The following is a 22,253-nucleotide window of genomic DNA, read 5'->3' on the forward strand; positions in this document are numbered from 1 at the left end:
CTTATAAATCGATGATATAATATTCTAACATACGCATAATGTTAAAGCTACATTGTCATTGATTGCAAATTACAGTATGATGTAAAAGGCTAAGTTACCAAAACTGAAAATTATCTCACCATTTACTCAACCTTCACTTAATTGTCAGAAACCTGTTGGAGTTTTTTTTCTTCTGTTGTACACAAAAGAAGATATTTTGATGGTTATGACATTTAAACCATGAAAATTTAGAGCCAATTGAGTAAATGATGAGTAGACCTTCATTTTTATTTGAAATTTAATTTGAAAGTCCAAAAATAAAAATACTTTTGAGTGCAAATTGACCAATTAAATAAGCTGAGGGGTAAATCCTCTTTAATAGTTGACTTGGTGTTGCCTTTCAGGCAAATATTTCAGAAACCATTTTGCCTGTTTTTTTTTTTTTGTTTGTGTGTGTGTGTGTGTGTGTGTCTGTGTCTGTGTCTGTGCATTACCTTAGTTTTTTGTCTTGTCTTGCTAGCTTATGGCAATACCCATGTCTGGACTTGTGTTTTGACTTTGTGTTCTTGTGTTTTGTTTGCATTTGGTTCCTCTTCGGCTTTTCTATTACACTTTTCTATCCACAACACATCAGTGACCTCAGTGTTGATTGTGGAAATCTGGACAAAACATTTGAAACCTGAAGACTTTGCCTAATAATTTCATTTTCAATTTCTTAAACTTTGAAATACAAACAAAATCCTAAAACATGTTAACTAAATGCTAGCAACCAATTCTAAATCATGTTAAAACATGATAGCAAAACTCAGAATCATGCTAGCATTAGCCTTGGTAGCATCACAACAAAGAAAAACATTGTAACAACATGCTTAATCCTGCTAGGAAGACTTTAAAGCTGGAAGACTTTAGCCATAACTTTGATAAACTAACAATGTCCTAAATATGTTAGCAACTTGCTGAAATGTCAATAACGTACTAAAATGTTAGCAACCTGCTAATTTGTGCAAAAAACATTCATTCATCATTTTATTTTTTATAGTCTCTTTATTAATCCGAGGTCACCACAGCGGAATGAACCACCAACTTACTCAGCATATGTTTTTATGCAGTGGATGCCCTTCCAGCTGCAACCAATCACTGGGAAACATCCATACACGCTCATTTACACACACACTTCCGCCAATTTAGCTTACCCAATTCACCTATACCACATGTCCTTGGGAAACCAGAGCACCTGGAGGAAACCCATGCGGACATGGGGAGAACATGCAACCTCCACACAGAAATGCCAACTGACCCAGCCAGGGCTCAAACCAGCAACCTTCTGGCTGTGACACGATTGTGCTACCTACTGCGCCACCATGCTGCCATGAGAAAAAAAAAAAAAAAACATGCTGGCAAAATTTTAAATCATGCTAACAATAGATTAATAATTGATTATAGTTATACTATTTTAAGAACCTTGTTTTGTGTGTTTGCGAGTTATATGTGATATCCTGTATTTCTTCAACTGTGTCATGGTGCCTACAGTAGCTTGATCAGGACTCCCTGGTAGAAGAGATATTGTATCCCAATAGGACCTGGTTAAATAAGTAAGTAATAAGTAAATAAATATGTAAAATACACACACACAAAAAAAAAAATAAAATAAAATAAAATAAATAAAACAACTTAATGCTTAAACTTGCTATAGCCATAAATATATACATTTTTAAACTCCAAATACACTGACATGGCTATTAATTTCAATCATTTTGGTCACCTATCATGTGATGTATTTTGCATTTTCTTTGCCTAATTTTACCAGTTTTAAATTGAAATAATAGATTAATGTTTTACATTTTTCTTGTTATACCTAATTAACATTTAAACATGTATATATATATATATTCTTTTATTATTCTGTGCCTATTCTGTAAATGTGAGCCCCAGTCCAATACAATCTATAGCCTCTATTTATTTAAACATAACTGATTACTAAGCACTCTAGGTAAGATTTATTACGCCCTTTCCCACTCGTTTATATTTAGTACAATGAAAAATGAGTCCTTCCACATACTCAAAATCCATGTTTAACTCCTCTCTGCATTGCAAATGTACCTATTTTTGTATTTATAACAGCAGGAAGATTATAATTGCATGCAGTCTTTTTGTCCTCTATTACTTTTCTCAATCAATTTTTGTTATGTTAGAGGTGAAAACATCTTCTTAATTGAACCGCTGTAAAAATTCATCAGATCATTAATTTTAAAATATTTTTGCATAAATCTGTTAATCAACCTTAGTCCTGATCAAAACTTCTAAATGTTTTTTTTTTAAATACTTTTAAACTCTTTAATTGACAAGTTCACAAATGATGTCACTGATTTGGTGAGAGAAATCACACAAAATGAGGTATTTCCAATATAAAAAGTAATTGTGGACTGTTTTTTAACCTTTTATTACAGTCTTGGACATGAGAAGGATTAGTAACAACAGTGGCTTTGAAACATTGTTAGATTTTAATTTTTTCTGTGTAATTTACTGTTGGTGGCTGTTTTTGCCCTATTAACATTCATTTTAAGCACATTTGATGGTGCATAAATACAGTCTTTGTTTTTGTTTACTTCATGTAGTTCTGAGAGCTGAGATGCATATTTAGTTTTTCTCATACACATGAAGGTAAGTGCGCAAAGGTCACTCTCACACTTTCACACACTCACAGACACACATAATTTGCTGTTATACTCATGTAAAATCAAGATTTTTTTTAATGCACAGGCCTAGTTAAAGGGTTTATTGTGCCAACTGACGATCAACAGTAAAAAAATACTAACTTTACTTCTTCCCAACAGGGAAAACCATCAACAATAAAAATTGCATGATTGTATGATGTCATGGTCATTGCAATAAAAAAAAAATTGTGGTTATAATGGAAGTCAATGGGGCACAAACAGCCACCAAGAGTAAAGTGCTTAAGTCACTGACCTCCGATTAGTTTTAAAGTAAATTTTAAGATCCTGGTCATTACATAAAGAGCTCTACATGGTCAAGCACCCCTATATATTCAAGATCTTTTTACGTGGTCACTCATAGCCTGTCTCTGAGGTCTTCTGGTAAAGACCTTTTGGCCATTCCCAGAACTTGGTCACTAAAGGTGACCATGCCTTCTGTGTTGTGGCCCCAAGGCTCTGGACCTATAACACTGAGAAATCTGGCATCAGATAAACTTTTTAAAAAGCGTTTAAAGACAAATCTGCTTGGACAAGCTTTTAATTAACAGTATTAGTGTTTCTGTACTTGGATTTTTGACTTGTTTTGATATGTTTTCCTTTATTGATATGTGTTCTTTTACCTGTTTTTTGGTTTTCTCTTATTGTAAAGCACTTTGTGACTCAATGACTGGGAAAGGTGCTTTATAAAAAAAAAAAAAAAAACCTTTACTTACCATCAGTAAATTAAGGAGAAAGCAAAAGAAAATTAATACAAATCAATGCATCAAAGGCAATGTTGTTTCACATGTCCAAGACTTTTGATAAAAGGTAAAAGAAATCCAGTTTACAATTACTTTTTATATAGACAATACATCATTGTGTTTTTCACCAAATCAGTGGCCTCATTTATGATTTTGCCAAATAAAATTTTATATGCAATTTAGTAGTTTTGATCACGACTGAGGTTGATTAACAGATTCATGCAAAAAAAAAATTGAAAAAATTGAAAAAAAAATGTTATCTGATGCATTTTTACAGCAGTTTGATTCAGTGCATGTTTCATAACAAATGGTAATACATTTTTCCAAAGTGTATTGTTGAGCGTAAAAAAAAAAAATTCAAAGCATTTTCTCAAAATATATTCAATCTATATAAATCATTCTGCTAGCTGAAACACAGAAAAAGTTATGGCCAAATTAAGACTCAAAATCACCCCCGAGTGGATGAAAACACCTCCAATAGTACCTAAGGGTTAAAAAGATAAAGTAAAATAGTAACAATGCTTTTTGAAAATCATTTGATCAGTAAAAAAAAAAAAATCTAGGTTTTGTTTCTCTAAAGCAGAGATGCCCAACCTAGGCCCCGTGCGCCTAAGTTGGCCCACAGTAACCTTTGATTTGGCCCGCCATCCCATCTGAGAAGAGAGAAAGAATGATGGACATGCGAGAGGTTGTCATTTCAAATATAATGTAACCTTTTGTTTGTTTTATTGTTAAAAGCTAACAGAAATAAAATGTTTCAATTAAATGGAGTAAATTAATCAGATTTAGTTTAAATGTACATACTGTCAGCCGACAGAGGACAAATCAAATAAATAAATGTTATAAATGTGATTGTTTATGTTATTATTCCAATAAGTTATCATTTTAAATGTTTTACTACATTAGTTAATATGATTTAAAGTAATGTTTCTATTTAGCTTTAAATCTTATGAAATAATTTAGGATATTACCCTTGGCAACTTTAATGTAATATAGCTTGATATGTATTTTTACCTTCGGCCCATGACTCTCAATAATTTTTGGCCTTTGGTCCTTTATATGAAAAAGTTTGGGCACCCCTGCTCTAAAACACAAACTCTAATAACCGCTGATGTTTTCAAGCATTTCTCAGAGAATAAAAGACTCTGTGATTCAAGATATGTGAGATTTAATTTGGTGCTCAAAACCAAACATACATACTCCAACATGTCACACAGCATACAATGGCACAAAACAAGACAAATAATAAGGCTTCAATTGAGCGGATATAAGGCCAACACTGTTGAAACCAGAGAATTCTCCTATGAATTGGACAGTATTTAAAACCACACAAACAAAAAACTGCAACTTCTCCAGTATTAAATCGGAAATAATAAAACAGAATAGGCAGTAGATAGAGGACAAAAAACAAAGTCACAACAAATTCTTCCTTAATTTACTGTAAAATTTTCACATTATCTTATTATGAATTCTTTCAATGCCATCTTTCTTTGTTATGTTAATTGAATTCTTTTCTGGTCCTTTTAAAGAAGCATCTAACAATCATTAGCCTCCTTAAATATTTTGTTTGTGCATTTGGAAGAACCGCTTTGAGCTGGTGAAATATTGTGATGCTACATAAAAACCTTCCATACTTTTATACTCGTCCCCATGGAAAGAAGCGTGTGGTGAATTGTGAGTGTTATCAGATTAAACATTGGCTCATTATGTATTTAACGCTATCCGTCAGATTCGATAGCTTCCTAATTTAAGATATATCCAAGTAGTTAGTGAGGGTTAATGTTAATAATCTGTGATAGGAAAAAATATATTTAGGCAATACTAACAGTTATAACTCAAATTCACCCAAAAATGAATATTATTAAGGGATTTAGTCGCCCTGCGCTTGCTCTGAACTGCTAAACACAAAAGATGATATTTTGAAGAATGTTATTGGTATCTGTTGACAATCATATTACACTGTAAAAAATGCTTGGTTTTATGCAATTTCTTTATGTTGGATACAATTTACAAACATAAGTGGACTGAACATAAAAAAAATTAAGTTGTTCCAAAAAAAAACTTAAGAATTGTGTTGTTTCAACTAATTTTAAATATAAGTAGTATAAACAAGCAGCAATAGTATGACTGTATAGGGAATCAGAAAATATAGAAGTCAATGGCTGTATTGTTTCATCATTCTTCAAATTATGTTCTTTTGAGTTCCAAAAAATTAAGTAACCCAAAATGATTTAGGAACACACAAGGGTGAGCAATTTGTAAATACATTTTTCATTTTTGGATGAACTATTTCTTTAAGCTCTAAGCTTTAATCTCGTGGCAATTCACAACTATTTAAGATTTGTGCCTAATTTTTTAAATACTTGTTTTGGTACAATTCAATCACCATTCAGTGACTGATATATTTGGGAAAGGGCTCTCTTAGTGAAAATCTTATTGTGCAAATGTATATGAATAGCCACTTAATAGACCATCAGCTAATGATAATCTCTTGTACTCTAAACAATATCTAAACTTGATTGCGATCTGATGTATGAATACAAATAAATGTGTGACAGAACCATCCATTTTTAAAAAAGTCACGATTTTTGAAACCTTACTTTTAAGTGGTATTTTGCAGATCCTGTGTGCCCTGAATTAATCACGAGAGATCAAAAAGTATAGAGGAAATCCCTTGCAAACATGTCAAGGTCACATTTTTGATTAAGGAAATGAAGCATATTATTGAGGTTATTTGCACTCTGACATTGTTTTTATGGCAATTTAACAGATTTTCCAACCAGAAATCCTAAAAGTGCATCTGAAGATTTCACTTTAAATAGGTGTATTGTTATTAAACTGATGATTGTCATTATATCTTCATTACTGTAACCATGTTTATATTAATTTCTTTTCGAGGTGGAGGGATTGGGATGTTTCTCTGGAATGATTTAATGTTTGTTTTCCTATAAATGTCTGACAACATTTCATTTTTCTGACAATGACAACTTGTCAGAATAGCTAATATTTAATTGAAAATCAGGATTATGAAATACTACAACAGAATTTTTAAGTGGTGAAATTTTTTTTCATTAGCTGTATGTATACATATATTTGTATATACTGTGAGGAAAATAAGTTCTGGCAACTGGCATAAGATGGCAGCTTAATGACGACTCTCATGTGTAGAATGCTTAGGTGTGATTTTATCCACAGACTTTAACAGTGTAAAAATCTTGATGGTTCTTTGTGTTTTGCCTATTCAAATTGATCTTTATTTTGATTTTTATTGTGATTGGCTGGGCCGTTCTACAGCTTGGGTTTCTTTTTCTGAAACCATATGAGTTTCTTTGGCTGTGTTTAGAATCACTGTCTTGTAAATGTCCACCCTGGTTTCATCTTTATCATCCTGATAATGTAGATGCAAGACAGAGGTTTGCTGAATAACAACTGAGAGATTTCAGCTGCTGTCTGGGAGTTCACTGCCTTTTTACATCTCCCTTTCTTCATGCGTTCAACACTTTTCTCCTGGATAACTTAATTTGTAAACTAGATTTGTTTCCTTTTTTATATGTATTTATTTGTTTGTTATCAACAGCTGGTGAAAATTGTAATGTCAACAGCAACTTAGAAATAGCAAATTAGAAATATGTAAATTATAATAAAAATTAGAAATATGTTTTCTGATAAAAATAGTGATTAGTTGGATACTAACTTCCCCAACTATATATATATATATATATATATATATATATATATATATATATATATATATATATATATATATATATATATATAGTAATGAAAACATGAACTTTATCAATATTCGTGATCAATATTTGTGAAAAAGTGTTAACTGCCATGAAAATAATGTCCCAATGCACAAAACAGTCTAAAAAAGGCATCATTTCCTTTCAGCAAATCATGATTTCTCATCTCTTTGTTTTTATTCTGAGATGAAATGCAGCCCCAACATGTTCTTGACAGGCTTTGTGGGATTTGCTTTTGAGTGCAACTAGAACACAAAAAAAGCACACTTACAGAAAAACTGAGAAAGTTCATGGAGCAGCTGTCATTGAGTAACTAAAATTAGTCGCAGGCACATTCTTGCATTGTAAATTATCAATGTTAGTAATTTCACAGTTTAAGGTCCTCAGCACGGGCAGTTACTCTTGGGGTCTGGTTGATGCGTCAGCCTTACTCTGCCATCTTCTCTCTCCACATCTCTGTAAATCAGGGACTTTTGGGCTTTTAGACGACATGCCAGGCACATGAAAATGGAGTCCACGTTCTGGCTCTCCTTGGGATCTTTGGCTGATGTTTCAAACAGTAGCATGTTATAGGCATCGGCAAACTTGAGGGCAGTGTTGGAAGGCACCTGGATCTGGTCAACTAGATCACATTTGTTGCCCACCAAAACACGAGGCACTGCCGATGACACCCCGTGACCGTTGCACTCCTGAATCCAGGTTTTTAGGTTTTGGAATGAGGCCATCTTAGTGACGTCGTACACAAAAACAACAGCATGCACATTGCGGTAGTAGTGCTCAACCATGCTCTTTCGAAAGCGCTCCTGGCCTGCTGTGTCCCATACTTGTACCTGTTAAGAGAAAAAACAAGACAAAAACAAACATCAGCACTAAAGAAAAGTGACTCTGACAGCTAAGAAATACATTTATTTAATTTATAAAAATAATTATTTATGAATTGATCTTTAAAAATAAAAACTTTAACCATTCATAGGTATTAAGTATACATTCTGAAGATTTCCGTTCAAATCTTTGACCTTATTTTTACATAACTTTTAACGTCATGTAAAAGAAAAATCATGAAAAAATAATCACCTCTGCAATATTTACAGTTAGGGATTTTTCAGACTATTTATTCCAAAGCAACTTACAATTTTTCTTATACAAGCTTTTGCTACATAAGACAGATATAAAAATTGCTCAAAATAATAATTAATAATTTATTAAAATACAAATACATTAGGGCTAAATGATATTGGAAAAATCTGATATTACGATTTTTCTGCAATAAATATTGTGATACGAACACAGTTTCACAAGATTATCAGTTCTATTTTGCAATTTTCTGGGGAGTCTAACAATATTTAGGTGCAGTAATACCAGTGCAAGAAAATAGTTTTCTTAATTTGCATTTTCTCGTTTCTAGTACAAATAACGATTTTTTTTTATAGTTCAAGTACAAATACTGTTTTATTCTCACCTTCTTAAGAAATAACAAAAAAGTTTTTTATTTACAACGAGCAAAATGATCTGCCATTAAGGTGAGTAAAATAATCTTGTTTTCACTTCGAAATGTAGATATTTGGTCTAGAAACAAGACAAAAAAATTGAAGCAAAAAAAAAAAACATTTGCATAAATTGTTACTTACAAACACCAAAATTTTTTGTGCCCAAATGTTTTAAACTCTCCTGAAATGCTTGGTCATAGGCCTTAAAATCACAAGCAAATGATAATGTGTATGTATATATGATTGTATGTATGTATGTATGTATGTATATCGAATGTAGTCGAAATTATTAGCCTCCATTTGAAATTTTTCTTCTTTTTTAAGTATTTCCCAAATGATATTTAACAGAGCAAGGAAATTTTCACTGTATGTCTTATTTGTTTTATTTCGGCTAGAATAAAAACAATAATATTAGCACCTTTAAGCTATATATATATTTTATCGATAGTCTACAGAACAAATTAGCCTATCATACAATAACTTGCCTAATTACCCTAACCTGCCTAGTTGACCTAATTAACCTAGTTAAGCCTTTAAATGTCACTTTAAGCTTTATAAAAGTGTCTTGAAAAATATCTAGTCAAATATTATTTACTGTCATCATGGCAAATATAAAATAAATCATTTATTAGCAATGAGTTATTAAAACTATTATGTTTAGAAATGTGTTGAAAAATTCTTCTCTCCATTAAACAAAAATTGGTAAAAACAATAAACAGGTGGGGCTAATAATTCTGACTTCAACTGTATATTTATATATGTGTGTGCGTGTGAGTATACATTTGAAGTCAGAATTAATAGCCCCCCTTTGAATTATTATCATTATTATTATTTTTAATTTTTAAATATTTCCTTTAGAATGTTTAACAGAGCAATGGCATTTTTACAGTGTGTCTGATAATATTTTTTTCTTCTGAAGAAAGTCTTGTTTGTTTTATTTTGGCTAGAATAAAAGCAGTTTTTAATTTTTTTTAAACACCATTTTAAGGTCAACATTATTAGCCCCTTTAAGCTATGTATATTTTTTCGATAGTCTAAAGAACAAACCATCATTATGCAATAACTACCCTAATAACTAATTACCCTAACCTGCCCAGTTAACCTAATTAACTACTTAAGCCTTTAAATGTCACTTTAAGCTGTATAGAAGTGTCTTGAAAAATATCTAGTTAAATATTATTTACTTTCATCATAGCAAAGATAAAATTAATAAGTTATTAGAAATGAGTTATTAAAAATAATGTGTTGAAAAATGTGTTGAAAAAAAAACTTTTCTCCGATAAACAGAAATTGGGGAAAAAAATAAGCAGGTGGGCTAATAATTCTGACTTCAACTGTATATATTCATTTACATCTTATATGCTCATACATTTTTATAACCTTTTATATACCAGGTTGACAACCATTTGTTGATAGACCAGCATAAGGTGCATCTATAACTTTATGATACATTAACTTTTATCTGATAATAACATTTTGGTGCAGCTGATGGGGAGTTTGGAAAAGGTAATGACCATCTTTTACGAAGTAAAAACCAGTTACCATTTACCAAAACATTACATTACCATCCTAAGCAACAATAAAGAGCAGGTGTGACCAAAGCACTCGCATTTTTGTTTTTAATTTTCCACATGACATGTAATTTGACTCGCCTGTAATGGAAACTATAAACTAGGCTATGTTTTTGACGCTGCATGCGATCAAAGAAACAGTAATGGTAGATATTAACGTTACTCAGAATGTAAACATTGAGCTTCCTCGTGATGCTGCTGTCACTGAAACACACAATACAATCGTAATACAACGAGATGTCGGCCTTCAGGGCGAGAGCAACCCCTTCTATAAATCCCACCTTTATTTTCTCGCCCTCGATCTCCACCGCTTTCTCCCTGAAATCCACGCCGATGGTGGCTTCAGTTTTGCACGGGAAGGCTCCGCCGGTGAAGCGGAAGGTTAAACAGGTCTTTCCCACATTTGAGTCCCCGATGACAATGATTTTAAAAATCCGCGTCTGCACGCTGTGATCCAGAGACGTGCTCAGGTCTAGTGACGACGTGAGGTTGGCATGGCGTGAGTTGGCAGTTCCGTCTCTGTTTTCTGAGAATTCATTTGCCATAACGGTGAAATGATGTGCCGAGCCTGGTGTTCACTGGTCCGGCGGTGATGATGGTGGTGGTAGTGATGGGGGAAGGGATAGCAGATCCACTCCCTTTGCAGATGCAGGGAGTTTACATAGCCCGACAAGTGTTTGCCAACTGATGTAGTTGATTTAAGCAATTAAAAGGGAAATTAAAACTAAACTAAATTCTCCCCTTAAATAAACAAAACAACATGACATTTAAAGGGATAGTTCCCTCTAAAAAAACAATTATTTAGGCTATTGGTTCGTTTTTGTTGTCAAATAGGCTACTTGAATGAAGAATTTATTGCAGTAAAAAGGCTATAAAATGAAGTTTTCGAAGAATATTCACCTCTTTTTAAGACAAAAATCAATTCAACAAAGCACCAATAAGAATCTAAAACTGCTGTTTCTTTTAAAATCTTTTGAGAAACAGAAAACATATTACATATAAATCTCTGGTACATTTGAAAATTCTTAAATAAAGCATTTTATAGAAGTTAATGTTTTTGAAAGTGAAATTTCTAAAAGCATGAAAAATAATCTTATGATAAATTGTTTACCCCGCTGCAGAAAATTATGTAGCTGCTTTAAGTAAAAATTAACTTAATTTTAAGCAAGAATATTTTCTTATATTGTCAATATTTGCAATAGAAAAAGGAAAAAACTCTAAGAAATATATATTATTTTGCACTGTGGAAGACCATGAAAGCCCCAGATAATATTGTAGCATAATCGATTAAAAATTTAAACTGCTCTTATTAAGATGCTTGTAAAGTTAAACAACAGGGGTCATCCCCCTCCCAGTGTTTGTGTGGGTTTCCTCCGGGTGCTCCGGTTTCCCCCACAGTCCAAAGACTTGCGCTATAGGGGAATTGAGTAAACTAACTTGGCTGTAGTGTATGTGTGTGAATTCAAGAGTGTATGGGTGTTTCCCAGTGCTGGGTTGCAGCGGAAAGGGCATCTGTTGTGTAAAACATATGCTGGATAAGTTGGTGGTTCATTCCGCTGTGGCAACTCCTGATGAATAAAGGGGAAAATTAATGAATGAATTATCTGATGCATTTTAAAGTTACACATTAAAGGACAATTATTATTTTGTAAAGGCACTGACATATTTGCACTCTTGCACTCATATTTGCATATTTGATATGTCAAATTCAGAATGAACTGGTTAATCATATGAATTTTTATTTTTTTTTTAGCTTTTGGGAGGGCTGCTCTAGCTGAATCTGAGGACGTTTCATAATTGATTAAATAAACTGAAACAACACTGAACTGATCTCTATAACGATATTGTCTTCAGTTGAAATTGAAGGTATTTCATAACTGATGAAATTTAAATGTAGCAGTGTTATTTTTTTTCTGTCAATTAAAGCTTGTTTGAAGAGTCTGTATTTTTTTATGTTGCTACACTACCGGTCAAAAGTTTGGGGTCAGTAGGATTTTTAACTGTTTTAAAAATAAGATTCTCCTGGTTCACAAGGCTGAATTTATTTCATCAAAAATGCAGAACAAATTGTAAAAATGTGAAATGTTATTGCACTATAAAACGACTGTTCAAAAGTAGTTTATCATTTAACTGAATAATTCATTTAAGTGATTTTAATGATGAATATTAAGCTTCATTACATCAGTCTTCAGAGTCACATGATCCTTCAGAAATCACACTATTATTATTATTATTATTATTTTATTATTATTATTATTAATGATATAGTAATAAAAGCAATAATGACTGGAGTAATAATTTTATTTGAAACTACATACAATAATTAAGAAATAAAAATTTTAATAAATTATTACAACTTTAACAATTTAACATTTTTTTACATTTAACAAATGCCGCCTTGATGAACAGAATCATTTTCTTTAAAAAAAAAAACCTGACCCCACATTTTTGACCGGTAGTGTATATAAACATATAAACAGGGATGTGTATATAAACAGTGGTTTGGCTTGGTTTTAAAAACTTAAACAAAAAGACAAATAAAATATCATCATTTATTTGCCTATTTTGGCAGTAAGGATCTTACATACCTGTTTATATATATATATATATATATATATATATATATATATATATATATATATATATATATATATATATATATATATATATATATATATAATTACTACATGATGCCATATCAGATTTCTATGGGTGTACAGCTTCCACAAGGCAACATTTGTATCACGATACATGACCACATTCAACTCTGACAAGCCATTCTAAAAAAATCATCATACAGAATACATCTGAAAAATTACAGACACTCTGGAATGTTTTATGTACAATACAATTTATGTGCGTATATATGTGAATGGTTCTGTTTTATCTGTGGAATATATAAATATGTACAAACAAATATTTTCATAAATTAAATACACAATACTGAAGAAATCTCATCCTTGGGTCGCTGAATGGGCAGATCCAAATTAACAGCCATTGTTGTTGGAAAAGTACTCTTTAACAACATTGCTGGGGGTATTGTAAATGCAGTTTATTTTAGAAAGCTACCTGTTCATTTCTGTTAATTGTTAAGCTCAATGCTACTTGGCTGCAGGGATTTCAGCATGTTGCTCAAATCACTTGAAGGTATGTTGCTTTGAAGTCTGTTCCCAAGGCATTTCTAGCATTACATTTATAAATCCCTGAGTTCAAGAGACCTGGGTCCTGAATGACCAAACTTCCCTCCTCAGTCATGTGAATTCCACCTGGTGTTGTGAAGCGATTAGGTACAAGTGTGGTACGTCCAGGAAGAGTCCAAGAAATATCTGGTTTAGGTATGCCAGCAGCAATACAGTTCAAAACCACAGGAGAGCCCTTGTTAACTCTAGTTATTGAAGGTGGAGCGTGAGTGATTTGAGGCGGAAACACCATGATACTGACTGGATATGACAAGGTTGATAATCCAAATGTATTTTTGGCTTTGCAGGTATATGTTCCTCTGTCAAGTTTGGAAGTTTCTTTTATCTGAAGTGTGCCATTAGATAAATACACTACTCTTCCAATAGCCTGAGGCTTGTCTAAGACCAGGCCATTAGGAAGAGTCCAGGTAATTGTTGCCTGTGGATAACCATCAGCATTGCATGGCATATTTAGTGTCTGCCCAAATGAAATTTTCATTGTAGCAGCTGTACTTCTTATCTGAGGCTTTTGTCCAAGTTCTAAAGAATAGCGCTTTTCTGCTTGTCCAGCAACATTTTTGGCCAGGCATCGATATACACCTTTGTCAATGACACCTGGCTGCATAACGTGTAAAGTCCCGTTTTCCAAGTAGTGAGTGAACCGATGAAGCTTCATTCCTGGATTCAGCACTGTTCCACTGGGTAGAATCCAGAGAATCTCTGGCTTTGGTCTTCCTGTTGCACGACATTCCAGAAAGATGTCATCTCCATCTGGTTTGAGAGGAAGAACCTCAATGTTTGGCACCGTAAAACTCGGCTTTTCAGCAAGTGATGCAACTTCCAGGTCAACCACCAGGCTTGCTTCCCCCAAGTAATTCTTGGCTATGCACAGAAACCGACCTTCATCGGTCTTTCGAATGCCCCTCAATTCAAGAGTTCCGTTTCTGTGGACTTGGAACCTCCCTCCCAAATATGGGGTAGGTAGAGACATGCCATAAGGTGTGGTCCAGGTGATCTGTGGCTCAGGCATTCCCTCTGCCTTGCAGTCTAGCAGGAGGGTCTGGAAATACACAGCTAAGACTTTGCTTACAGTTTGCCCACTTTGTTTGTTGATTTGCGGCTCTTTAACCTCAACTAGGAGCTTTACATTCCCAATGTTTGCTCCAGCAGGGTTCTGTGCCACACAAGAATACTTTCCCTGGTCGGCCAAAGTCAGCTTTTTTATGATTAGAGTCCCATCATTTAGAATTTGGTATTTGACCGAAGATGAGGTAATTATCTCATTCCTTGGTGAGATCCAAATAATTGTATGTGGTAGAACACCTGGAGCATCACACTTTATTTGGGTTGATTGCCCGAAGGGGACCCGCATGGTTTCCGGCTCTTTTGTGGATAATTGGGGTGGGGTTGTCATCACTTGCACACTTACTTTCATTGCGTCCTCTCCCAGTGTATTTTTAGCATAGCATGTATAATTGCCTTCATCCTTCTTTCCCATTTGTTGCAACAAAAGCGTACCATTCCCAAAGATGATATAGCGCCGGTTACGGGATCCATTGTCATCTGACTGAAGGGCATTGTTGATCATGGTGCCATCTGGGAGGCTCCATGAAACCGCAGGGTCTGGAAGGCCTGAGGCGATACAGTCCACTAGAAAGTTGTCTCCATTTGCAACTCTTTTATGTTGTGCCCCAGCGTTCTCTATCTTTGGTGGCCTCATGAGAACCTCTACTTGGAACAGTTCCATGTCCTCACCATTTGGTCTTTGGTACATGCACAAATAATTGCCTCCATCTTTCTCAGTCAGTCTCAGAATCCTCAGAGTGCCGTTGGGAAAAGCAGTGATGTGTCTGTGTGGACTGAGAACAAAAAAGAGAGAAATTGTTTACATCTTATCTCATGACAGCTGAGCTCTTTCATAGTAATTACTTTTAAAGTAATTGCTGTAATTGTAGAATAAAAGAGCTCCCAGCCTTATTTTTAAGCTACAGTGTCTGAACAGTGCAGTTTATTTTCCATGTTCATTGTTTATTGTTATATTATAAAATATAAAACTTTTTTACATAGAAACTTTTGGTCTATGGGAAATCTTTTTTTATTCAAACTTTGTACTAAATCTTAGCTGTAGTTTTGGTCAATGTCCAATCCCAATTCTATTTTTTGTTACATTAACTTTATACTACACAATGTAAAAGGTCATTCCCAGCCAATAGACTTTTCTGATTATTCGAGCGTCATTCGAGTGTTGTGGGACTGCTATATAGGAGTATAGATAGCGGAAGTTTTTTGTTCTAGTGTTTTTTTTTTTTTTTGACGGTAAAACATGAACACCCTTATGAATGTATTAAAACATATTAAAACCTTGTAAAAACATTGTAAAAATTCATCATAATGACAAAAAATACTAATTTTAGCATCTCCTTACTTTCGTGTGCAGCCATGTTGCTGTTGCAGCTGGTGTATTCTGGCAAAGTTTTATACATCTTGGTTTCTAGTGTGGTCCTGAAAAATCTGTTTCAAGGGCTATCTAGCCCTTCCCCTTAGCTCTACGCCTTCAAGCTAAAGAGAATTGGGACACCCCTACCCCTTCATGTGAATGTGCAAAATGAGGTTTAGGGGGAAGGGCTAAGGGGGAGAATTGGGATTGGGCCTTATTACTATGCTGAAATGTCAATCTGGATCCATTAGTCTAGAGTTGTGTGCCATTCAGGTAATGACTTTTCACATTTTAAAAAGTTGATAAAAATTCTACTGAAATAAAATATATTGCTGCTTTTAATAGAAAATATGTTTGTTTATGACAAACTCTACAGGTTTACAAGTTTTAGAAACACAGAGACAACTACAAACATTTTCTCACACACAAACATTGTCATATTCAATTGCTGGTTTCTTATTAAAATGTTGTAGATTAGGTCTAATTGAGACTATGAATAATCATATCTGTCAGAAGTTTAATTTGAATTTGCCAAACATTATTGATTTTTGATGAGTTATAGTTCTAGGTATAATAATTGACAAACTAATGCTTTTGTAATCTAACTGCTTTAAGTAGCCTTTTGTATAGCCAAATAAGCATTAGAAGTAGACAAAATGCCCCTTACATCCCACTATGTTACTGTATTGTCTGGATCAGCAGGGGTTGTTTGGGCTTTCCAGTCTGAGACAGAATGCTTGCTTAATTTACACCAGACATTGTTTGAATTGAACGAGTGATGAAGTTGGCCTGCTGTGAGTTTGAGCGCGTATGTCAGGCGGCACGGTGTGAACAGTGAGAACAAATAATACCTCAAATGAGTATCATAATAAAGAAGAAATGACAGTAAAGCGGTGACAGCTCGACAAAACTATTCTTAATATAGGGTTGTTGTGAAATGGAAACAAGTTTCGCACATTATTAACACTGAAGCTACCAAAATATTATGATTTATCTGACTATTCATAAAAGAATGTACCAAATAAAATTTTCGTCATGTCATATTTACTTTCAAAGCTTCCATTGACATTTTAGAATCAAGCTTTTTAAATAAGCCAAGCATGTGCTGTGTTGATGTGTGTGTGTCCTGCAGTAAAATCAGTGTCTGTTGTCATATTTTATGAAAAATATGAATATTTTAATGTAATATGGCTTATAATTGTGTACAAGTAACTAGACCGCCCTGAATGCGTGTATCTCACTTTATATGGAAAGAGGGAGAGTATTTATTTATTTTTTTTAATTAATTAATACTTTTTTACCACAATGAAAATATTGTTTTGAAAGGTTTGAAAGACATGTCATTATAAAGTAAAGTTATATTCTGTTGTCAGAAATTTGCTAGGCAACACAAAACTAAAGACACAGGACACTAAAATGCATGTGGTCAGTTTGATTCTTATGGTAATTTTTTTTTGACTAGATTCAACTTTATTGTCATTACACATGTACAAGTGCAAGGCAACGAAATGCAGTTTAGGTCTAACCAGCAGTGCAATAGCAGCAAGTGCAGGGTACAGGTATAAGTTATAAAAAAACTATGGTGATATTTACAGATGGATGTACTTTGAATATTATATACAGGTTGAATTAGCCATGAACAGAGATTTACAATAAATAAATATATGTACAGGTTGCTATTAAAAATCAGAAGTGTGCAGATAGATAAACATAATTACAAATGTAATTGTACAGTGGGTATGTACAGTTCAACTAAGTGAATCAGTGCAATAATTTAAAGTAGAAGGACTCAGAACTTTTTGGTTTTGTAGTTTAACTGCTTTTAAATTTGAACAACAACAACAAAAAAATTCAACATTCTTTAGCTGTGAATAATGTCTTAAAGTAGTATTTAGCATTAATTTATAGACTAAAACAAAAATAACTCCAGTTAAACTACAAATAAGCCATAAAAATGTATTACAAATTGAACAATAGTTGACAGAAATACTTTGTTTCATTACCAATAGACAGCTCCCTAAAATAACTATCACAGGGTCTGACCAAAAAATATACATTTTAATCCATTTGAATCATTTATTAACTAGCAAAGCACAAACAAATAGTATCATTTCCTATGCACTGAGTGCTCGAATTTTCATTCAGTCATTAAATTGCACTATGCTAATATACTAATGTAGGGAATGGTGAATGAGGGTATAGATGGTGATTAAGGACACAGCACTAGCACTAGTTTTACTTTGGTCATTTTATGCTAATGGTCTAATCCAATAAAATAATTGATGCAAAGCTAAAAGTACTCCTTCTAGACCCAGATATTGATATGAATTTGTACAGTCTGATGGTTGAATATAGTCTGGATAACTATTCATGTTCTACGGCAGCCACTTTTAACCGAGAACACCACAAGTGTTGATTAAAACACTCAAAATTAAATAAAAGAGATGATCATCACCTTATGAGAGTGTATGCCTGAATGCCTTAAGGCAATCAGATGTAAAGCAATATTTATGAGTGTTTTAAGCTGTAAATCGTTCAGATTTGACCCGAATATGACAGGAAGGTTAAAATATACACACATTGAAGAAAATTGAGGGTACTACAGTTATATAGGTTTTATTTTAACAACATTATTACATTACAAAATAAAATAATTAAATAAAAATGCCTCTATGGTTCTAGTGTTGAGCAGATACATTTTATTATTATTATTATTTTATTTTTATCTATTAGGTAAAGCATAAAATATGCAACAGTACCTGTACTGATGCTCCAGTATGGTTTTAGATGGCAGTCTCCAGACTGTACCTCTCTGGGAACCTATGGACTCTGGACAATACAAGAAAACTGTGGATCCATATGTTGCTGTGACACTATGATGTTGGTATAAGCCTTTCCAGGGACCTGGAGCCTCTTGTCTAACATCCATCTGCACCGTCCTTTTAGCAAAGCCAATTGGGTTGGTTGCTGAGCATTCATATTTCCCTGAATCATTGGGAATGACATTCTTTATATAAAGTGTTCCATTTGGGAAGATAAATATCCGGCTTCCAATGAACTGTGTGGGCTTCATCTCTGAACCATCAGGGAGAACCCACTTATTAAGAGGAAGTGGCTCTCCTTTAGCAGTGCAATCCATGTAAACATTTCTTCCCACATTCATAAATATAGTCTCATACGAAACCTCAGCAATTATTGGAGGTAGAGCTGAAACACGAATGTGGTATGTGAGTGTGTCCGCTCCAGCTGCATTGCTGGCAATGCACTTATAATCACCTTTATTTGAAAAGTTTGCTGAATGAATGCTCAGCGTTCCATTTGGAAAAAGAGATACTTTTCGGTCAAAGGTTCCAATGTCTCGCACAAATGTCCTGTCTGGAAGAATCCATGAAATCTGGGCTTCTGGTTTGCCCACTGCAATACAGTCCAAGTTGACTGGGTTTCCCAAAAACACTGAGACATCTCTTGGTCTTGCGCTCATGATTTTTGGTGGCTGAGTCTGCACGACTAGTGTAACTACCATGCGGTCTGAGCCAAATTTGTTTTGAGCTGTGCAAAGGTACTGGCCTCTGTCTTGCAGCTGGACATTCTTAATTACGAAAGTTCCATTTGACAGAACCTCAAATCTTTGTCCAAATTTTGTGTTGCTCTGAATAGTTGCACCTGTAAAGAGGGGGAAATAATCAAAAAGAAATCAAGAAAAACAGACTAATCAAATAATGTCCAACAATCCCTGAACAGTTTGACCTCAAGTTGTTTCAGACAATCAGCACACAGGGGAGTGCTCTGATTTGAATTATGCATCACTCTTACAATATTGCCCTTTAGTTCCTTTGTGGAAGCATGTGAACTTCTAAAATAGGATTTTGTAAAACGTACTCATTTTTATTCATACATTCAAGTCCCTTTATTAATCTGGGGTCGCCCCAGCGGAATGAACCGCCAACTTATCCAGCATATGTTTTTACACAGCGGATGCCCTTCCATCTGCAACCCATTACTGGGAAACAACCATACACACTCATACACTACGGACAATTTAGCTTACCCAATTCACCTGTACCGCATGTCTTTTGGACTCGTGGGGGAAACCAGAGGACCCGGAGGACACCCACGTGAACGTGGGGGGAACATGCAAACTCCACACAGAAATACCAACTGACCCAGCCGAGACTCAAACCAGCGACCTTCTTTCTGTGAGGCGACAGCACTACCTACTGCGGCACCGCGTCACTCACTCATATTTATATACATACAAAAATATACCTGTATTCTATAGTGATGTGACACTTGAGTTTTGTAATGATAAACACAATTTCTCATTAAAAACATTACTGATAACAGCCTTTTACTAACTACACAAAATTACTGTTGCCCCGTTTTTATGCAGTGATTATAAATCTTTCTGTCATAAAATATCTAAACTGTTTTTATAATTGACATATGTTTATCGACTTTCAGCTACACTGGAGTGACAAAAAAAGTCCAGGCCAATTGTCTCCTAAAGACAAATCACAATAATCGTTCTTATATTAGAATTGTATGGTTTAATTTCAATAGTTTAGATTTTTTAAGGAAATTTTTCAGTCACCATCTTACAGGTTCGTATTTATCAAGCTTCTCAAAGTGTCATTCTTTAGTGCTGAGAATTCATGAAATTTATTCTCACTTACAAACTAACAGTAATGGCATGTTATCAAGTTGTCTGAAGTTTTCTTCTACAACATTTTTTGTTGTGCTGGATAAAAGTCTTTTTACATTCCAATAATAATAATTAAAGTTAATGATGTAAATGTATTTATATCCATTCTTATATTCTCGGTAAGGCAGAAAACAAAAAAAATGTTCATCTAAATAAAATTTGTTGGGCCGACCATAATTCTGATAAGAAGCTCAAACTTGTTGTCAACAAATGTAGCCAGTTATGCAGATGCGCTGTTAGCACGTGTATGCGCGTTCACGTGCACACGATAGAGATCGTGACTGGTAAAAACAAATGCTCAATCAAAACTTTCAAATCCTGAATAAATACTGGAGTTACTTTTGCAAGTAACACTACAGTTGCTTTTATATTTACATTGGTTCATTTTTGAAGAATGACAACCTGTGACACATTCCCTATACTGTTTACCATGCAACTCTGAATGTTCGGTTTGAAATAGCATGTAAGTATGGTTTAGTAATAAGTGTAATTATAAGACCAGCGATCCTTGCATGCATCAAACATTGCACATTATGACAAGTTTTGCTTGCTACACAACTGAAAACGTGCTAGATAAAATAGTTTTTTGTTCAGAATTGTAGTACTATAAAGTACTATAAAGCTTTCTAACTGGCGAATTACATGATCTAGTGGGTTGTCTACTGTCATCTATAAGGTGTGCGTTCGTGTTTCAGGGGGCGTGCCTTTGGACGACAGGGGTGGGACTGTATTTCAAAGATATTATGCTAACCGGTTAGCATTTTGGCAGATTATTTACTGCACCTTTAAGACTTTTCAAAAGGTATCTCAAGTGGTTAGGAATTGCCAGTAGGGGCCCGTGGTGGTGCTGTGGAGTAAATTGTGTGGGTCACATTTTTCAGTAATCTTGTGGACTAAATAATGATGCGCTGAAATGGTGATATGAGCAGCACACATGACTAAACTTCTACTGTGAAAAAAAAAAAAAGTCAGCCAGTTGTCAGTTGTGGCAGTTGTCCTTGTTGCTTAAGTGCAGCAAATAAATAATAGCATATTTGTTATAATTGTTTTATTTAGTTATTTTTGGGGGTGTGTGGATAAATTAATTTTAAAATGGTATCATTTACAGCAGGGGTGCTCAACCCTGTAGATCTACCTTCCTGTAGATTTCAGTTGCAACCCATATCAAACACACCTGCCTGTAATTAACAATTGCTGTTCATATCATAAATATTTGGTTCAAGTGTACTTGGTCAGGGTTGGAGCAGAACTCTGTAGGAACATAGATCTCCAGGAACAAGGTTGAGCACCCCTGTGACCCCTGGTCACACTCGACTTTGGGCATGAGAAATTCTGTAGTACGGCGCTGCGAAAAGGGGTGGGATTAAACAAGATATTAGACATTTAAAAAAGCGATCGATTGGTCCATATTTTAAATTTCTGTCTATAGAGGTCATGTTTTGATCCTCAATTGGTCTTACACATTCACATGAAGTGAACTGCAAAACTTGTCGCATGAACTTGCGTTTCTGGTCTGACGCATTTGCATGCGCGTAAATGGAAGTCTATAGGAAGTAAAGTCCAGTGTGACCACAGCTTTAGACATAGCAAGCATCATCAATTATAAGTCACCTGAGGTTGGTCACACCAACACTAACAGCTCTGCAATTTCAAAATTTTATATAAGACATGGTGGGAATTATTTGATGCTTCCTT

The 22,253-nt window shown here is 34.2% G+C and overlaps 2 protein-coding genes across 6 annotated transcripts in view; both read right to left on the reverse strand.

Moving 5' to 3' along the window:
* Positions 1-423: 423 nt before the first annotated feature.
* Positions 424-10,852, reverse strand: rab33a (RAB33A, member RAS oncogene family). Of its 3 annotated transcripts, XR_012389618.1 has the most exons (4): positions 10,522-10,852; positions 7,454-8,012; positions 1,441-1,559; positions 537-638 (listed from the first exon to the last, which is right to left on the reverse strand). XR_012389618.1 is itself a non-coding variant. In NM_001045428.1 (2 exon segments), coding segments are annotated over 2 exon segments (711 nt in total). In that variant the 5' UTR covers positions 10,786-10,820; the 3' UTR covers positions 7,335-7,565.
* Positions 10,853-13,072: 2,220 nt separating this feature from the next.
* si:ch211-159i8.4 overlaps positions 13,073-22,253 on the reverse strand; it is a 48,093-nt gene continuing 38,912 nt past the window's right edge. For all 3 annotated transcript variants that reach the window (XM_021481144.3, XM_021481143.3, XM_073921729.1), the window contains exons 6-7: positions 18,616-19,519; positions 13,073-15,278 (exon numbers count right to left, since the gene is read on the reverse strand). In XM_021481144.3, the coding sequence (XP_021336819.2) occupies positions 13,373-15,278; positions 18,616-19,519 (2,810 nt within the window). In that variant the 3' untranslated portion in view covers positions 13,073-13,372. The remainder of the gene's footprint in view (positions 15,279-18,615; positions 19,520-22,253) is intronic.

The sequence above is a fragment of the Danio rerio genome, chromosome 14, assembly GCF_049306965.1.
Source record: "Danio rerio strain Tuebingen ecotype United States chromosome 14, GRCz12tu, whole genome shotgun sequence".
NCBI lineage: Eukaryota > Metazoa > Chordata > Actinopteri > Cypriniformes > Danionidae > Danio > Danio rerio.